General features: G+C 38.2%; 1 protein-coding gene across 1 annotated transcript in view; it reads right to left on the bottom strand.

Annotated features, from left to right (window-relative positions):
* Nucleotides 1-21,579, bottom strand: part of DCC (DCC netrin 1 receptor) — a 1,159,181-nt gene that overhangs the window by 740,630 nt on the left and 396,972 nt on the right. Inside the window, exon 2 of the mRNA XM_066246236.1 lies at nt 5,735-6,055. Coding sequence (XP_066102333.1) covers nt 5,735-6,055 — 321 coding nt within the window. The remainder of the gene's footprint in view (nt 1-5,734; nt 6,056-21,579) is intronic.

Below are 21,579 nucleotides of genomic sequence, written 5' to 3' on the forward strand. Positions count from 1 at the left end.
GAGCCCTAAAAAATCTGTGAGTGAGCCCACATCGAACTGCACTGAATAGGTATGAAACTGGGAGAGTTTTCCTTTTATTTGGTGCAGATTTCACATTTCTATCATCTTTTGTTGCTTTCCTGTGACCGGTCAAAAGTGCACCATGACTTTATGGACACACTGTATATAAAATTAAATTTGTTCTCCCTGTTCATCTGCTTTATGTCAATTATTACAGCAGCCAAGGAACTTAGAAGGATAGAACAAAAACTTGTCCTCCCTTACAACTATTTACAAGCTTATTTTAAAAATAAGAGGTTGACATTTTCAAGGGACTAAATGGATAAATAAAAGCTATTATTATTGTTATTGTTAATTATCATTATTATTATTATGTTCCCTTAATTTACATTTTAGAGAGTTTCATTGATTAAAAAGAAAAGATTAACTGTGTGGGAAACAATTCAGTGTCCTTAATTCAAGACCTTAGATTGAGAAGCAAAGCATTATAAGGAAATAAGTACATGCAAGACTTCGACAACTTGAGTTCCAGTCTCTGCCTGTAAAATGTCACTACATGCCTTCTTTTGGTCTTTTCTTTATGAAATTGGGTGACTAATTACAGAGCTTTTTGACCATTAATAGATAATAAACATGGCTGCATTGTGCAAAAAACAAAGTGTAATAAAAAAGTCAAGTTAATGGTTTTAGTGTTCAAGATTCAAATGCTTACAAATTTACAAAAAAAACCCTTATCTAAACAAACAATCAAAAAAACCTTATCTAGACCAAAAAAACCCACAAAAACCTTATCTAGACAAAAACAACCCAAAAAACAAAACCCAAACCAAAAAAAACAAACAAACAAAAAGAGTACCCTACAAGTATCCTACAGCCAGAGTTGCTTCACCTGAGGGAGGAGGGGCTGGAGCCACTCTGTTCTCAAGAGTGTGAATACAAGCAGAGGTAGCTCTTAGTTTCTGTGATTCTCAACGCCTGCAGGGGAAGTGGGTGGGCCAGTATCTATTTGGATACATGCGTGCCAGGTGGTAAATGTGTGGTGGTAAAAATGAATGAGATGGTACTTCCGTGATTATTCAGAGCAGCTCTGTAAGTGATCTGGTTTTCTTAACACATTGGCATTGGTTTTATCTTTTTCTTCATCCTGGAGGAGAATGGGGTTATTTTATATTCCTAGTCTAGACCAACCAACTCCCATGACCCCAGCTTCAATAATTTTTTTCAGTTGAAAGGGCATTAAGGAGGTTTGGTAGAGAACCTTTCTCAGCATCTTTTTCTGAAATGATAACAGCAGTGGCTTGATCTAGAACTCCTGGTCTGGCCAGTACAAATTTTATTGGCTCAAATATAATAGTATTAATCCAAATTCGGAGGGACCTGAAATATGGAAGACAGGAGCAAGGTCCGTCGTTTACACATCAAAGCTTTATTGTCTAGCTTGGCCAAGCGGGGGGAACTCTGACAGAAATCTGACAGAGAGCGCGCTGGCCCTTTGTTCTACTTAGTTTTTATAGTTTTGTAAGTGGGAAGTACAGAAGCAAAAATTGCAATTAGGAGCTCCTTACCGCTATTGGTTATAGTCATATGTCCTTTAACATGATAGGACCACGTTCAATTTGCAAACCATACATCATTTTGGAGAAAACAAAATTTACAAGTCAACACAATGGTAGAAAGATATCTCTTTACATATTAAAAGGCCTTCCTATATTTTCTAGTGTTCATCCGCCATCTCTCTGTCCAGAGTCAGACGTATTAACCACATGCATTTACATAAGAGAGGTAGTTTCCGTGGGGACAAATGCCCGCAAATGGCTCATTGCTATAAGAAAAGGTTTATTTTGGCTTTTCCCTTCCTGCACCTGGCTAGCCATTCACTCCTTTCCCCACAGGTGTGGTGGAATGTCAGGGAATCTATGCTTTCCTTCCCTTTTCATTTACAATACAATGGCAAGAGCCATCCTGGTTATGCTAATTACATAGTACAGAGACTATTTTCACAATTTCTCTGCACACCTTAACCCAAATTAATAAAATGTTCTCCAAGCCTCCTAAAATATTAATATTAATTCTGTAGCCTTTTGGTTCTTTACAACACCTGCGGGTGAAATGGCTCAGTGGCTCCTCAATAGTAGATCAACTTTTAAAAAATGAACTTGGTAGTCAGACAGATTTTTGGCACTGACTGCCAAACAACTGCATAGATTCAACTCTGAAAACTCAAGGCAGGCTTGCCAGTTGGTGCTCATAGATTACAAATCAGATATCTGGACCAAAGTGACAATATTTATGGCTTATGATTTGTAGCTTCTATTCACCCCCAAAATATTTTTCACCATCCCATGAAAATATTGAAAGCTGTTATTTTCTAATAAGTGTAATAATGCAATAATAACCATTATTATGTCTATTTGTACTACTGTTGTCACTGAGTAAGAAATTACAAGTACTTACATCCTAGATGCCATTTAAAAGCCACCACCATTTCAGAAATTAAGTCTATTGTACATAAGAGAATCCAGAGGCTGAGATAACAGGCAACATCTGGGCTAGGGAAAGTGTGGTTGGCCAGATGCAAGCTCATCTTGATGTTACAGTTTATGAATGAACAAGAAACTGGCACATGCTTTTTTTTAAGTACTATATGAATATTCCAGCACAGTCCATCTTCCAATTCCAAAGCCCTCAACAGTTCATCAATATGGAAACTAAGATAAAAATTAAATTACTCCAACTCAATCCATGGAGATGTTTCTAGGCACACAAGCAGGTAAATTTAATCTCTTCAAGTTCATTTTACAAAGGAGAAGAAGTGCAGAAGGAGAAGGAAGAAGAGGAGGAGGGAGAAAGATGACATTAACAAAAACCTCTCCATATATGGCATACAACCCCCAACCCACATGTCTGCACTGCTAAGACAAATGTCTCCTGAACAATGATTAAACATGCCCGATGCTTTGCTGGGTAGACAGGGTAACAAGAGCAGCTTAATAGGTAAAGTCCAGCTCTGCCTCTCTCCTCAAGCTGTTCTCAATCTAGAGGTCTAAACAGAGGTATTCATGGCAGAAAAATATTGTATTATTTTAGATTAGAGATAATCGGATACAAATGAAATCCCCACATTCTTGCCAGGACCAGACAAGTTGCTTTCAAAGGGAGATTTAATAGCCTGGGCATTCCTTTTTGGAATATCTCACAATTACTAGAAATACCAATAGTCAGTAGCCTGCTACAACTGAGATTTTTAATAAGAGGTTGGATGGGATGGAAGCCCTTCCTTTATCTTCCTTACTCTCCCTCCTTCTTCAGCTAATGTGCACTCAGGGTTTAAAGAGCACTTGAGAAGTTCCTAGAAAATAGGATGAATGGTACATGGCAAGATCATTGTATAAAATGCACTGAGTGATTAAAGAGATTTCATTTGCCACATTTCTTTTTACCAAAAGACACTTTGAGAGAGCAAAAATGGATGATGGGCATTATAGTAAATGGGCTCTACATTGCACCTGAGGGTAGAGAACAGATATTTTTTTCACCTTTTAGGGGTGACTGGTGTATTGACTGTTAATGCTTTAAAAATGAGATTAAATCAGGTTGCGGTCTTTATTACGAGGAAGATATATGCTCTGTGTTCCTTCTAGTAGTTTGGCAATTTTAACCTCTGCAGACATAACACTGATGTATGCTATATTGCCAAATAGCAGGGTAAGTGTCTAAAACACCATGAACAGGCTTCTTGCCTTGAAATGATACAATCTAATATTAGATTGTAACTCAGTGACTGAACCTTCCAGCCTATCCTTGTACAGACTACAAATGCCAGTCACTTTATTTTCATATCTCACAAAGAAGAAATATTTCTTCATTTTACCACTGAAACAGAGAACACGTTAGAAATGAATCTTGATTGCAGGAAAACTGAAACCACAACATATTGGGCTATTTTCATCAACAACACATGTGCATAAGCCTTTTGGAACAGGGCATCAAAACATCAGCTCAACTGATTCACCTTGACACATTCCCTTTGCACTGTGGGTGACTGACGGGTGGGATCTGTGAGTTCCGGAATTCTCAAATTCTCCAGAGGAAATCAGATTGCTCCTTTCCAACTGCATTTAGAGGATTCTGGGAAGAAAGGAGCTTTTACCTTCATCCTCAGCACTGTTCTACTTGTTCCTTTTAATCAATTCTAATTCATGCAGATGCTCAGTCCTCTCCACACTTTATGCTCATCCACCAAATTCCAGACACCCATCACTCAAAGTCCCGGGTGGCTGATAGTCTTAGTTTCCATGATCAGGATGCCACCCCATGCGTCTCCTGAGTAAAGGGGATGTTCTGCAAGCATACTTCCACCTATCATTGTAATCACAGGCGGGATATCACTAAGGAGGTTGACTAACCATTCTAGTTTTATCCGGGATGAGGGGTACTCAGGCTTGGGACTCTGAAGTGCTAAACCCAGGTCAGTTCAGTTGAAATCAGAATGATTAGCCACCACATCTCCAGGTGAGGACCATGCCCACCACATCACCTTCACTCAAGTTCAAGCTGGTTTCATTGAATTCCTAGTGGGGCAAAGAAGCTACAAAAGAGTAGCCTGGAGCTGGATTTACGGACTGATGGCATATCTATAAAATCTGTTTTTTATACCATTAGAGGTCAAAATCACCTTCTTTACATTTCCACTCCATCACAACCTCACTAGAAGAAAGAGCACATGGGGAAGTGGTCAGTCCTGCCTGATGGTCCTAGCATAGGTAATTACTGAAGTGAGTCCTCATTCCCACCAGTCTTCCAGGGGATAGTCTAATGGGACCTGGGAAAGGAAACTCACTCAAATGACTACATAAGAGCCCGTTGGTTTATTATTTATTTATTTATTTATGTATTTTTTTTTACTGAGAACTAAAGATTGAGTTTGAAAGTGGCCCTTCAAACCTGCCTATCCATTTGAAGACCCACATTTATTTCAGCTAAGATTCATTTGCATGGCTTTATGCTCCCTATCAATTTTTCTCTTTCAATCAAAGCTTAACCTTTAGCCAAATCATTATAGAAATGACTAAAAATTTGATTTCTCTCCCTATAGGTCTAACACTGAAAAAAAAAAAAAAAAAAAAAAAAAATATATATATATATATATATATATATATATGAGTTGCCCTCTAATCACAATAAGTGGGACCAAAATATCAATATCCAAAGTTAAAACAGAAACTCTTCATCTAATTACTAGTTATTGAGTCAACACACTACCAAGCATTAAGATATTTGGAAGCACCAGTGAAAAATGTTATTCTTCATTTGAAGATCTACTATGCGTTGCAGGTCAAGCCATTATAATTAAAATAAAATTCACTAAAGGCATTAAACAAAAATAAAATTGCATAACTTTAGTACTAGTAAGGCTGTAAAATAGAATAAATTTTTCTATTATATCTATTAATAAAAAGTTCTCCCATACACATAAATAGTGAATCAATTTGAGCCAGACTTTGTTTTGGAAAAACCTCAGAAAGCTATGTTGATTGTTGAGATCCTTCTACTATTTTCGAAACTGCTTTACAAAAAGAAGTCAAGACTTTGAGTGCGTAAACAAAGTACATGATTTTACATTTTTTCTTTTTCTTAAAAATATAGTGTTTCTGCTAAGATTATTTTCTTATATAAACACAAAGGAGTAATAAGAAGAGATAAAGAAGAGGAGAAGAAAAAAGAATCCACTTACCCGCTACAGAAACTTTTGCCGTCTGGCTAACAATTGACCCAGTGTCTCCCAAAGATGCCTCACATTGGTACAGTCCCTCATCTGGCTTGTGGTGCCTGGAGTGAAGTATGTTTTGTATCAACAGAGAGCCATTTGGAAGCTGCTGCTTCCTTTCATCCATTCCCAAGGCTAGGTGGATGCCATCTTTCTTCCACTTGATAACTGGGACTCCTCGGTCGGACTCTGCGGAGCAGTTCAGGAGGACATTTCCTCCCCGCATGGTGATGGCATTGGAAGGTTCCGACAGGAAGTGGAGAGATGTAAAAGGCTTAATCTGGAAACCTGGAACAAGAAAGCCCAGGGGGAGAAATGTGTTTATTCCAATAGATCTCAAGCCTAAATCCCCTGGTGCTTCTTCACAAAACTTTTCCAAAAAAAGCTAGGTGCTTTGAAACAGGGCCACGAATAAAGTAAACTTAAAATCAAGGATTTTGTCTTAATGAAGCAAAATAGCACTGAATTAAAGTCACCATAATTAATGAAGCAACTAACCCAAAGTGTAATAATATGAAACATTTTAAATTTATACAAATCTATGCATGGCCATCATCACCAATTAGTACTTGAAATTTTAGGCATAATAAAATTGTCCAAATAGAACTAGATATTTTTTTAATTTTATTTATTTTTTATTTTTTTCTTTACAGGGACAGAGAGAGAGAGAGTCAGAGAGAGGGATAGATAGGGACAGACAGACAGGAATGGAGAGAGATGAGAAGCATCAATCATCAGTTTTTCGTTGCAACACCTTAGTTGTTTGTTCATTGATTGTTTTCTCATATGTGCCTTGACCGCGGGCCTTCAGCAGACCAAGTAATCCCTTGCTTGAGCCAGTGATCTTGGGTCTAAGCTGGTGAGCATTTTTTATTTTGCTCAAGCCAGATGAGCCCGCGCTCAAGCTGGCGACCTCAGGGTCTCGAACCTGGGTCCTCAGCATCCCAGTCCAACACTCTATCCACTGCGTCACCGCCTGGTCAGGCAGAACTAGATATTTTAAAGTAGCAATGGATAGTAGCACAGTAGCTCATTTTTGGGGTACCATTTCTATCTCTCCATTAAATATTTAAAAACTCTACTCAGACGCTGTTTTACTTACAACAACAAGAAACCAACTGTGAACAGAGTGGAAAAAGTTATTTAGAACAAAGCTCAGGTGGGTTTTAAAATAGGTAAATAATTCCACTTGCAGAAGTAAGTTAAGTCAATAAAGCTACTACCAAAATCACAAATCCATGACATGTCTAAATTTCCATCCAAACGTTGCTCATGAGCCAGAAAATCTAAGTGAATATTATAGCTGAATTTCTTTCCTCCATAAATATTAGTGAACACAAGAAAGTAGCAGAAGAAACAGAGAGTCATTTATGAATCCTGAGGGGGTAGAACAAGTATAATTAAAGAATATTCTTTTCAGGACTAGCCTCATGGCACTTATCATAATACTTGGTTGGTGAATCAAAGGTCATTTTTGATGTTGCAGGTCATTGAGCTACTCCTTTGCTCAGACAGGTATATACCTAAGTCATTCAAGTTAATCTACTTTTAATTTCATTTTTAACCATCTCTGGGGACAAGGAATTCTACAATGTCCCTTGGTGTCCTGTTCTTTATATTTAATCATTCTTAGTCTCTAACTGAATTTTCTTGATTCCATTTAATCTCATTTTCTCCTCAATCACTTTGTATAAAAATGCAGAGGAGATGGACATGTCTTTGTAAAATCCCTTTATACTTTAGAAGTGGCATTCAATTTTATTTTAAAAATACTTGCTAAATTATATTTTAATCTCCTTTTTTTTTCAGGATAACAATCAACCTTCACTAGTTTTTCTCATTTTTCTATAATGGGAACAATTCTGTTGTTGTACTTTTTTTTTTTATCATTTCAAAGGCAGTCATCTAAATTGCTTATAATCAAACTCTCATAAAGAATCGATCCATACTATCTACAGTGGACAGAAGTAGTCCTAGCTTTGTATACTACATTTTCCAATGAAGATAAGTCTGACCAGCTCCTCACTGTTTCTCCATGGTGTTACCTGCCATGTTCTCGCACACCAAATTTTTCTAAACCACATATCTGATGGCTGTTATTTTACTCCTTCTGTTGATTTTTTTCCCAGAGAACTGTATCATTCATCATCATACACTCATTTCACTCAACTAAGCAATTCATCTAAAGAAAGCACCTGGCACTTTGGACAAATTAACATAAGTTGTAAAATAACAGTGAGTGTGTGTGTCCACCATAAATAATTTTGGTAACTATCCCAAAAAATATGGCCTGGCCCCTTCCACTGTCCAATAAGCTTCTCTTCCCCACTGATCTTGTTAGTAGAGCCAATCTAATTATTACCATCCACTCTTCCAGTGGTAAGTAGAAAATTGAGAGCCTGGATATTTAGCCCGTGGTCCTGTATTTATTACTTAAGATCTGTGACTCAGACATAATTTTTCAATCCTCAGAACATCTAAATTTAATTCTAAATTTAACATCCAATTTGGAAACTTTTCAGAACTAGGTTGAATTGAAGGAACCAATCAAATGAACCCAGCTCTAAGTTTACTGAGATGCAGATTGTTTTTACTATAATTGCATCCCCATCTCTACATAGTATCTTCTTTACAAAAGAAAAAGAAAAGAAAAGAAACAAGATAGTAACTAGCTTGAGGTACACCAAGGATGGGAAAACAGAGAGAAGTTCTAATGTCCTTGAATGTCAAGATATTTAACAAAGTAGTACCTGCAATTTACATACAAATAGTCTTAATAAGGTAGAAATAAATTGAGAATTCAAGACCAGGCAACTATATTGAAAAGCATTTATTACTCTTGTTTTTCCTGGGTACTGACTATATTTAAAACAACAACTTTATGTCGATCACCTAATTTATGTCACAGAACACATAACACATTTAACTCAGCCATTGATGACAGCATGTTAATGAGCATCTGTGCCTATTATCACAAGTAAATAATCCACTTAATCTGGAACAAGGAGGTTATGACAGTTTTCAGTGCTGTGAGCACATAATTTACACAAGTTAAATAAAGATGAACTTTTCTTCAATACAATTACCCTTGCAGTTTGCTGGTAGTGTGAGCTGTGTATTCCTTATAACAATTACATTTTGAATAAGTGGCTCTGGAATAAGGTACCTCACTGCTCTGAAAAACATGTATTAGTTACTTAGTTCTTAGAAAAGACAGACCGAAGGAAATAGATTCTGTTGGGAAATAATAGGTATGTCTCCAATGGTCCTGTTTTCAAAGATTCAGTGCAGGCTAGACACAAAGTGCCTCTACTCCTCAGTGACGTATTGCACATAGACTAAAGAAATGTCCCACTAATACATTACACTGACTTCAATTTAGGTCTCCCTCCACCTCATCTCTTAGAGTTTTCCTTAGAGGGATTTTTGTCTACCAGTATATATCTTAATATAAAATAATTTTGTCAAGCTGTTTCATCCAAGAATCAATCTGAAATCCACTACACCAATTCACTATATGAACAGAGAAAGAGAAATGATACAACTGAAATTGACAAGAAGTAGAGATAGCTTTTGGAGCTTGTAGGATCAAAAAGTTGGGCCTGGAATATGGGCAGGCAAGAGCTTGAGGAGGGCACAAATTCCTGGGAAATGGGTGAGAGAAATAATCGGAAAGCAACAGAAGAATGATTTAGAAGAGTCAAAATGGAACTACCTACTTCACAATTTTATAGAGGATTTTACATTAGGATGACAATTGTGGGAATTTCATCCAGAAGAAACCCTACTAGAGAAACTTTTGTTATGCTTTGTTTAGTTTTATTTTTAAGATGCCAGTGGTCATTTTGTAGAACACTCAAATAGTAACATTTCCCAGCCTTGCTTCATAAAAGGAGCAATCCTTTCGGCCTGCTGTAACATGCCATTAGGTAATTATATTCTGGAGACATACACTGGAGAACACCAAAATTCTCTCCACTAAGAAACGTGCATAACTGAGTCTGACACTAGAGTTTATGACTAGAATGAGTGAGTCTCCAGAGCTCTCTCTCTCTCTCCAACTGTTGGCTTGGGAAGATTTCTAAATCTTCAGGATATAGGCATAGGCCATGTATGCATTTGACTAATTGGTATCTTTTCTTAATCTGTGTCAGTCTGGAAAAAAGTAATCAAGTGTCATATCCTAATTAGACATTTTTCCTTTTCTTCTTCTCTCTTTTTGAAGGGCAGTATATAAGCAAGTGCCAGCATAGTAAAACCTTTAATATATCCTGAATGAGGACACAGAGAAGGGCCCTACTCTTGTAGGGTGACCCAAAGAAGCAACATTAACATCTATTTGCTTTAGCTTTGTCACACAGAAATACACATCAGAGGTAACACTGTCAGGAATATGCCAAGTTTATATTAATTATCTAGAGACAGAAAAGACCCGTAATGCCTTTTAGAAATTCACCAAAAGGATCAAACAACTAGTAGAAATATTTCTGTAAGCTAATGCCCCTTTGTGCTTGCTCTCCTTATCGTATTCTTGTTAATTTCAAAGACGCTTCAGTCACAGAGACAGACAAATGTAGAATGGGTTTTTAAGGTATGACATTTCATCTACAATATCAAACATTGTTAAGTGTGAAAAATAATGCCCCATGGAGTCAGACATTCCGGTCCAAGCCTCAAATGTAAAAAAGCTTTTGGTTAAAGCAATAAAAGTTAAAAATGAAATTTATGTAAAGTAGCATGGAAGTATAGAGAGAGTCCTGAAAAGATTTTAAGATTAGAAAATGTCATACAAATCCCCATAGAACTCGATATGGATGATTTTATCCCTTTAAAATTACAAAAACTTTTTTTCTTTGGGATGCTTGGAGATTTTGATGATTCTCAAATCTTGTGATCAACCCAGAACACTTGGCCACTATTATCTCTTCTTAGAAACAGATACCATGGCCATTGCTCATCCTGTGTTAGGATAAAGAAAGGGCCCTCCACTGAAGGAAATTAAAATTACCCTACAAACGATGGCATATCATTAATTTTCACTTCATCAAACATCAGCACCCATGCAATTGCAACTCTGGACTTCTGCCCCAGCAAAAGCTTATTAATGTTTGCAAGGCTTTGCAATAAAGGCAATTTTAAAAAGACAAAACAAAACAAAACAACATGAATTAACAGAACCCCTTACTAGACGTCAACCTTACCAGGTTTAGGATATCAGACTGTCTTTCTCAAATTATGGTCCCCGACTGGCAAAGCATCACCACTAGATCATGGGGATCCTTGTGTTCTTTGAACTGTCATGCTAGAATTTTCCCAATTTTGGAAATGTGTGCAATTGGGTCTAAATAGGGAGATGAGGTATGGCAATGATCCCTGAAGGCAATTAATGGAACACACTGTAACATATATCTTATTATTATTTGTTCTGAAGTGCAGAAAGGGCCAAGAAAGCAAGCTGTTGTTGACAATCCCTCATCTTTCCTCTACAGTAACCAGCATTCTGTTTAGACTCCAAATAGTTGTACTCCTTAACACAAAATTAAACCTCCATAATCAGTTGAACATTTAGAATGCTCCTTGAAATATTCTTGATTTTTCACACAAGGAGCTGCCAAATGATATCTATTGATCAGTTACAATAGCTACAATCCTCTCCCAAAAGAAGGTTTGGTAAATATAGCGTTTTCTTTCTCGGGTTGCATTTCTTTACTAGATTTTAGCTCTGCGATCAATGGTAGCCTTTTAAAATACTGAACTTGAGGCACTCATCGGGATGACCTGCCCTTCAGTTCAGTTTGGTCTCTAGATGGGCAAACCGGTAATAGCACGCCCTCCGCTATAGCTTGGGGGTGTGTTTTATGTGCTTCATCTTAATGCAAGACTTGAACTTCAGCCAGAACCAGAACCAATGACCATGGGGACTTCTGTGAAGTAACAGTGCCTTATTTTTTTTCCTACTTTGATTAGAGACATAGTAAAAACAGTTGTCAGAAGATATGGTCATATCTTTAAAAGATTTTGTGCATTCCACCCCTTGCTAGAGACAAACATTTTAAAGTTGTTTGACTTTAAGTTTTTATTACTAACCAATGGAAATCAGAAATGAATAAGGTTTTCTGGAATTTATTCCTGATGTTAAATAATGTAAGGAAGACTTACCAGAATGAATCAAAGGTGCATTTTACTATGGAGATTTTTTTTTTTTTTTTGTATTTTTCTGAAGCTGGAAACGGGGAGAGACAGTCAGACAGACTCCCGCATGTGCCCGACTGGGATCCACCCGGCACGCCCACCACGGGCTACGCTCTGCCCACCAGGGGGCAATGCTCTGCCCCTCCAGGGGGTCGCTCTGCCGCGACCAGAGCCACTCTAGCGCCTGGGGCAGAGGCCAAGGAGCCATCCCCAGCGCCCGGGCCATCTTTGCTCCAATGGAGCCTTGGTTGCAGGAGGGGAAGAGAGAGACAGAGAGGAAGGAGGGGGGGAGGGTTGGAGAAGCAAATTGGCGCTTCTCCTATGTGCCCTGGCCGGGAATCGAACCCGGGTCCCCCGCACGCCAGGCCGACGCTCTACCGCTGAGCCAACCAGCCAGGGCCTACTATGGAGATTTTTAAAGTATCATTAAATTGGAGGGAACTTTTGGATTAAATTTTGAATGAAAAATGTTAAAAGACAGTTCAAGTTCCTCTCTCATTAGAATTAACAGACTTAGTAAATAAAAGTTAGAGAGGTCAGTTAAATGTTAATTTTATATAAACAACAAAGAATGTTTTCATATAATCATGTCCTATGTAGTTACATTACATAAATATTGCATAGGATATACACTAAAATGTTCTTGTTGTTTACCACAAGTTCAAATTTTACTGGGAATTCTGTATTTTATCTGCAACCCTACCCTCCATGAAATGACTTCCTTTCAACCATGGCAGAGTAAGCATATAGTATACGAATTCATACTATTACACTCAGCTCTCACAGGGCATTACAAAGAAGAGTGAACTCTTGGAAAGTTACCATGATTTAATCAGAAAAGTGATTTTAGTGTCAGGACATTTCCTGACCTAGTCTAACACCACCAAATATCCATGTAGAAAGGTTGTGGAATCCGATTTGCTCTTGACAAAGTAATTCTTTTATTTCTGGTTCTGTTTTATTTTTTTACAAGACAGGGAGCAGAATTCAGAAAGATACACCCAAGCTGTGGAGTTCAAAAAGCAACTGTCCCAGCAGATATCTTAGCAAGGCTGTAAAGAGGTTCCGCATCTGACGTTCTGAACACAGGGCATCTTCCACAGAACAGAGATCTGATGTTTTTATAGGGCAAGAAATGTGTGCCCCAGGCAACTGAGTGTCCTCTAGCTAAATCCAATGGTAAAAACAAGCAATAATAAGAGCCAGGTTAGAATGGGGGAATAGCTTCCACATTTCTTTGCTGCTTCAAGAGCTAAATCTCTAAACTACAGGTTGATTTTGCTGTGTGATACTGGGTAAATTGTAATGAGATTTTTTTAAGCTCAACAGGTAATGCAGTCTGCCATCTAGTTTATCATTCCCCAGGCCTCATGCAAAATTAACACTTAAAAGGGAAACTTTGATGTGCTGCTTAATCTGCCCTGGGTTTGAACATTTCCCCCACTCTCATTTTGGTGAAATGTAAGCTGGTTTTCTCCTACCCTGTGTTTTCCATCAATCTTTCTCAAAGGAGGGGTACGCATGGCTTCACACAAGTATACTACTGTGAACTGGGACACCAAGAAATGATAACCAGAGTATTAAAGAGTGCCTAGTGCATAGGAACATCTCCATCAGGATGGTAGTAGAAAGTGGACAAGCATTGGAGATGTCATCAGTTGTGATGGGATCAATTGACTTTCTGAACCACGTTATTCGTTGTTATCCATATTTAGTAATACAGATAGGAAAATATGGGCATAAAGCCAAATATGGTAATAATAGCTCATAATCCTGTTCATCTGATGATAGCCTTTGTTAAAATTTGTATGCATTTCCTTCCATGAAATTATTCATTTTTTGATTTGTAGTGATTTGCTTTATTACATCCATAATAATATTTGGGGTGGGGAGGGAGAGAATAAGAATGAATTCTTACACTTGCCTTTCTTCTTCTAATCCCATCATTGGGTATTGTCTTCTTGACTCCATCTAAACCCATTTACTTGTGAAATGCTCAAATGCTCCACCTCCAAATGCACACTGTGAGTTAGTGCTTCAACATATAAATTTGGGGAGAATGCAAACATTTAGTTCATAACAGACATAGACCAATTATTTAGGGGAATCTGTAGGGACACTGAAGAGTACATCCTACAGCCATGACTTGGGAATGAGACTGGCCTTCTCCAGGAAATGCAGGGAGGCCCATGTGGCTGGTTCAGACTGAGAGAGAGACAGAGTTTAAGGAGATAAGGTCCAGAGGTTATAGGGAGATATGTAGGATCTTGTAGGCAAGCGAAATAAATACCTGTGCTTGAACTCTGAAGAGGATGGAAACCTAGTAGAGAGTTTTGATCATTAGAGTGAAAAGGTCCAACTTATATTTTAAAAGAGTAGTTCTTAATAAAAATGGATTTTGCCTCCCAGAAGACATTTGGCAACGTCTGGATACAGTTTTGCTTGTCACAGTTGGAAAGAGTGGTACTGGCATCTAGTAGGAAGAGGCCAGGGATGCTGCTACCCACCCCACAGGAGAGAAGTGTCCAGTCCAAAACATCAATAGTGCTGGAGCGGGGAAACCTCATTTTAGAAGATTCACTCTGGTTGCTGTGATGAGAATAAGGTCATTGGAAGAAGGAGAAAAAATGAGCTAGGAGGCTCATTCAACAGTCCAAGTCAGATGACACAAACTGGACCAAAACATTGCAGTGAACATGATGAGAAATGGTCAGATTTAGGATCCATTTTAAAGGCAGAGTCAGTGGGGAAGATAAGGGATTAGATGTGAGATGTTCAAAAAGGAAAAGTCCCAGGTAATTTCAAGTAGATGAATAGAGCAATTTATGTAATTTAGATGCAAAAAAAATTAGCACCCTGTTGCCAAAGAAAGTTCTCAGCACAAAGGGTCAGGAGACATGAGTTTTTGGTCTAATTCTGTCACTAGCCCTCTGAGTGCAGGCCACACCACTGGGACTCACGCACTCATCAATAAAACCGGGGCCTGGACTAGACCACTTCTAGGGCTCTTTAGCTCTAGCTTTATGAAAGTCTATGAGTTCATACCTATTAACTTTTCCACTGACAAGATAAATTAACCTCCAATTTAGGAGGAAATCTGTTATATGAAGAGAGTTGCCATAATCACCTGTGATCGGTTTATCACAGATTTACACAAGACCACAACAGGGGCATTTACTGATGGTGCCGAGAGACCAACAACCTGCCTTATTATCCATAAAACAGGGAGACAGTCTCATCTTTTTTCTTGAAGATAAAAGACTTCAGAGGTCACTCTGCCAACAAAGCACGAGCTGCTTTATTATGATTCATGAGAAATGAAGTATTCATCTTGTGGAAACTGCTGTTAAAAATATGAAGGATTAATTCCATAAGGTCTGACAGGTCCACAGAAAGCCTTAAAAATTTAGCAGCCTTTATGGCCGATATTGTGGTATAAAGTGTGATGGGGGGACCCATGGTGATAAAACATTTGCATTACAGGAGCCTGATTTTCTTAAAATGGAGGGCAAACAGTGATTTTCATTAAAATGCTGTCATTCACTTTGTCGTGATATTTACTGTATCTTGTCCCAGCTGAAAGGTGATATTTTCCTGCTTAGTTCATTCATGACATCAAGAAGGAAAACCCACAATGATAAGAGAAATATCAACTCTGAAATTGACAGCCAATGAGCTTTCAACTGCTCAGAAAGTCAGCATTTATTAAGGTTTTATTCAATGGTGATTTTGGTTTAATGGGATATGACTTAGAGAGCAAGAATGAAGTCTCTAGAGGATTAGAAACATAAGGGGTTCTGACCTGTGGTGGTGCAGTGGATAAAGCGTTGACCTGGAAATGCTGAGGTCGCCGGTTTGAAACCCTGGGCTTGCCTGGTCAAGGCACATATGGGAGTTGATGCTTCCTGCTCCTCCCCCCTTCTCTCTCCCTCTCTCTGTCCTCTCTAAAAATGAATAAATAAAATAAAATTAAAAAAAAAAAGAAACATAAGGGAACTTCTGAACCCTACCTATGTGACAGATGCATGATCTTTGTCAACTTCAAGATGAAGGAATATGGTATTTATGCTCCCCTCACCTAAAGAAAACCAGAAGATAAAGACATGTGTGTTTCTCATTTAAAAAGTGCTTACAGAATGCATGGATTGGTTGTTCCAATTTCTAGAAATATTTTAATTAGACTCTTCCTTAGAATTCAGTTAAGCACCATGGTAGCAGGAGAGAGCCAAAGCCGAAGGCACTTTGTGCCCACAGAGTGGTTCAGAATTGAACATGGATGGGTCAAGAAATGAGTGATCCTACCATACTTATATTTTAAAAATAACATTATTCAAATGAATAAAATCATGTCAATACCTGAATGTATGGACATTCAGGAATTGGAAAGTTCTCCAAATTAGATTTTTAATAAACCCTTTGTTGGCCAAGTCTGACTACAGACATCAAACAAAGCACAGGCAAAGATTCTGCTGGGAGTGCTGTGTTCATTATGCTGCAAGTGGCTCCAAGTTTGCTGGCTTTCCAATATGACATGTCTTCCAGTAATATCTTAGAACTAGTTATAATTCTTGGTCAAGTTAAATAATAAACATTGATTCTCATCAGGTTCTTATTTTGAAAAATGGAAACGTTAGACACAAGTCTGCAGAGATAGAAAGTCTCATGGAACAGCGGTGACAGTCCCAGGTCTTAAAAGTGATAGCTCTTTCTGCTACCTCAGTTGTGGCTCCATTCTTTCTACCACATATCATATTTATGATACTTTCTTCCCTCCTACACTGCAAACTCCAAGGAAGCAGAAATGAATCAGATCTATCTCTCTATATTGCACAGCCCTTAATGGTCCTATCCTATCTCAGAAGTCTTTAGTACGTATCTAGTGAAGAAATAAACTTATATAGACAAAAAAATGAATAATTTAGGAAAATTACCTATACCACTGAAAGAAAAACATAACATAGGTGGAAAAAATAGAAATCTAACTCCTCTAGCTTAGCTGTGAATGACAGAGATTACTCAATATTACTGTCAATAAAAAACAAAACTTTTTAATATCCATATTGATAACATTTCTTTGCATATTCTGAGACAAGGTTGGGCAACTTTTTCTTTTAAGGGCCAATAGTAAATACTTTTTAGCTTTGTGGGCCAAAAAGCCAATTTTGAGGCTATTATGGTTATGATGATTTAAAGATAATCATTAAAAAATGTATAAACCATTATTTCAAGTTTAACACCTTAACCACTTGACCATCAGTGCTACTAGACCATTATTCAAAATCAGGTGGAGGCCCTGGCTGGTTGGCTCAGTGGTAGTGTCAGCACAGAGTGTGGATGTCCTGGGTTTGATTCCTGGTTGGGGCACACAGGTGAAGAGACCATCTGCTTCTCTACCCCTCTCCCTGCCCCTTCTCTATCTCTCTTTTCCCCCACAGCCATGGCTCAATTGGTTTAAGTGCTTCGGCCCCAGGCACTGAGGATGGCTCCATGGAGCCTTCGCCTTAGGCATTAAAAATAGTTCAGTTTCGAACATGGCCCCAGATGGGCAGAACATCAGCCCCAGATGGTGGTGCGGGTGGGCGGTTGCTGTGTGGATCCCAGTTGGGGAGCATGCAGAAATCTGTCTATCTCCCCTCCTCTCACTTGGAAAAAGAAGAAAAAGGGGAAGGAGAAGCAGATGGAGAGCAAAATCTGGTCCTATTCTCAGAAGGTGATGCCACTGATTTGGGCTTGAAGCTGTCACCTTGTGCTAGACCCACTACCCTTACCACGGCATTTCTCTTGGCAATGGATTTACCATTTACCAGAGCTTCAGCAAGAACATCTGGTTTATTGGCTATGCACACAGGTGAACTTCTTTATTATAATCATTCATTTATTCACACATTACTGAACATCTACTAAATGCCTATGTAGCTCCCCAACTACATTGTTCCTCCCAATAGCTTAGTTCAAGACCACATACCTATTATTCCATCCTCTCCTTTCTTGTCTCTCTCCTCATTGCCCCTGAATACTCCTTATCCTGCCTAATGTCCGCACTGCCTGCTCTACTTATTCCAGGAGCTTAGCAGAGAGAGTCGTGGGGAATCCTGTGAAAAATGTATTCTTCTAATTGCTGATGATATTAGAAAGCATATGCTATTATCATAGCATCATTTACTAGAAAGCCTCAGAGAAAGAAAAAACAGTCTTATTAGCTTTTTCACTTTATATAAAGAATTACTCAAGGTGAAGGGAAAAAAACATTTCTTTTATTTCTTGCTGCAATTAAGCCAGCACAGACCAACCTCCCTGCTGAGGCACAGCAGTATTCCCCTGGCTTAAAGAGGGTTACAAAATTTCAGTTAGATATAATCAATAACTCCTAGAGATGCACTGTACAACACAGTGCCCATATGTAACAATATTGTGCTGTATGCTTTAATACATGCTAAGAGGCTAGATTTTACACTAAGTGTTTTTTGATGACAAAAATTTCTAAAAAGTTGAGGGTGGATAGAAGCTTTTGGAGGTAATGGATATGTTTCTGGAAATTTTGATTGTGGTGATCATTTCACGTGTTTATACATATCTTCTAAGTCACCAAGTTGTATATATTAAGTATGTACAGTTTTTTGTAGGTCAATCATAAATCAGTAAAGTGATTTTAAAAATGGGTAACTCACAGTCCTGAAGAGCGAGGGACTTACAGTATCAATGGTGGTGCCTTATGGGTTCCTGAGGTTGTTCAAACACTTTCTACCATTCCTATATATGCTTTTATCCAAGCACTTTTTATGTATTTATCTTATTTGACATTCAACAAATTCCTTTCACACCATCTCTAATTTAAAACAAAAGAATCACAGCAAATAAATGATCTTCTGTGTTACCATTTAAGAATAGTAAAAGCCTGAAATATGGCTAAATACTAAATAGCATGCTGCCCTTGAATGACAGAAGCTAAAATTCCATGGAGAGGTCCAAGGAATATCACAGAACACTCAGAAGAAAATTTATATACAATTCTCAGGTGAAAAATGAAACTAAGAGCAGAAAATATGCTGAGTTTGTTAAGTGTGGCACACAGGTCTTTATCTCAAATGTGGGCTCCTCTACCATTCCTCAGGGGGGACACTTTCCCCTATAACCTATGATCCCAGACAAACACTTCTGCTTCCTCTCTTATTCTGCCCCGCGATGGGCTTCTCACCCACTGCCTGTAACTCTTTTATCCTCACATCACCTCGAGATGTCACAGAACATTCAAAGGGGGTTACTTTTGTATATAACACGTTGATTTGTATGATATAGACCAGAACTGCAATTTGAAAAATAAACAAACAAACCATAATTAGTATAAAGTTTAAATCATATTAACCAAACCTTTTATTATCATTTTACATTAAATCAAATAAAATCTCTCTTGCCCTTCCAATTCCTTTTCTCTCTGTTTAAAAAACAGCATGAGCACTATATCTCTGCTATTGCATAACCAGGGGAATGAACAGTATAGACATGAGAAGTAATAACGGGCAACGTCACTTACAGTCAGATCCATGCACTTGCACATAGGGTGGTCAGGGGTTGGGGTTGTGGGTTATGGGACACCTAAAATCATGGGTCAGTGTTGCATTAAGATTTGCTGAAGGCTTGTATGTAGTTTATAGACACTGCGATCATTTCATTCATTTTTGTTACATTTCCTAGTGACATACTTGGACTTTACTTGGCAGTCTCATTTGATTCTGTTGGTCAGGCAGTAAGTGTTACCTTTATTCTGCAGGTAGTAAAAAAGGCTCAGAGAAGTTAATTGACTAAAATGACAGCTCAGAAGACGATCTAGTAACAAAGTCTGGACTTGTCTTAATTTTAGTCTATGACTCATTCTTTATTCTGTTTCTCATCCATGTCCTTTCTTTTTTTCAGACTATGTAAAAATTTACATTATACAGCCAAGTAGGGCCAAACCAGCTGAGAGGTAAAACAGAAAAAAGGCACAATATTAATTAAAATATTTGGTACAGACTCCCCTCTAGCTACTGTGATTCCAGAAAAGGCATTAAGCAGGGTTTAGCAACTTTTTTGGTCTTGTGAACATATAATCTGGAGGAGGGAAAAGGTCAATAATTCTATGATACCCCAAACCACTTGGTATAAAATGGTTTATCAGACTATCAATTTTGTTACCTGGTCAGCTCACAGGGGTAAACCTAGTGTTAACACAATGAGCTCTGGCAGGAGAGGGACTGTGATTAGCTGGCAGCCCCCTCAGGCTGCAGCCACTCTGCACTTCCAGCCACAAACAGAAGACCGAATGCCTGTAACAGGGCTGGGGACAGTGGGGAAGAGGTTGTAGGGGCAATACCATACTAGCAAACCGTGTCAACTTCACTTTCTGCTTAGGTTGTCCCTGAATATCTCTCTCTCTCTCTCTCTCTCTCTCTCTCTCTCTCACACACACACACCCACACACACACCTGAATTTATCCTGCATAACTGATTCTGTGAACAACCAAAACATTTGGTCATCAGAACTGATAAATATCAGACCTCCCAAATTTAATCCAGAAAGTTGATTCATCTACCACATTATTTTAATACCTCATTTACTAATTTCAATATCAAGAACTATGTCTAAAATTCTGTTTAAAGCCCCCTTTCGGTTTGCATTTAGCACTGGTAAACACATAACAGACAACAGCTATAAAAGAGAAAGGCCACTATTGAGTGGCGTTAGTCTCAGGGCACGAGGTTATCTTGCCATCTTCAACACGCTCCATGAACCAAACAGCAGTAAAGGAAAAAGAGTGGACATTTTGAGCTTCCTTTAGTAATTACTTTCCAGTAGGTTCAAAGTTTAGGTCACTAGCTGCAGGCCTCAACTGTAACCCCTTCCTTAAGGGCGAGTAGGACCCGAAGACCCTCATAACCAGACTGCAGATGGGAGGCAACCAAGCACCCTACCTGGGCTCTCCTGATGGCATGTCAGTAGCACAGTTGGTAAAGGTGGGAAAAGCAGCTTTTAGATAGGATTGCTGTTAAACAATTTAGTCATTTACCATCAATGTAAAAGAAAGAAAAATTTAACAAAAAACATACGACTTGAGGACAGGCTAATTACGACATTACCCATTTTGCTCTTGGCTAATTTCATGGGTGATCTCTAGGGTGATCCTCCCTAGGATAATCATTTAATTTCTTATACAAATCAGATACTTATGAGCCTTAAGGGGACTAAATTTATAATTGTGGCAGGACATGTGTAAGTTACAATTGTTTTAGGCAACCTGGGATGTATGGTCTCTAACCTATCAATATTTTAAAGATGATACAGATGTCTATAACTGGTAACTTCCTTTTTTTTTTTTTAGAAATTTGTTTATTTTTATCTAATAGTGAGAAATCTCACCAGGTGCTAGAAGCATTCAGAATTAATTATATTGAGATATATAATTATATTGAGATATAGTATTCCTATTTCTATTTCTGAAATTTATAATATACTGTCATCCTTCTGGATTTTTAGTCAAATTAGCCTTTAAAGAGAATTATTGCTTCAGTTCATCTAAATGGTGGTTACTCATAAAAAGACAATTCTTCAGGCCCTGGCCGGTTGGCTCAGTGGTAGAGCGTCA

The sequence above is a fragment of the Saccopteryx bilineata genome, chromosome 11, assembly GCF_036850765.1.
Source record: "Saccopteryx bilineata isolate mSacBil1 chromosome 11, mSacBil1_pri_phased_curated, whole genome shotgun sequence".
In the NCBI taxonomy this organism is placed as follows: domain Eukaryota; kingdom Metazoa; phylum Chordata; class Mammalia; order Chiroptera; family Emballonuridae; genus Saccopteryx; species Saccopteryx bilineata.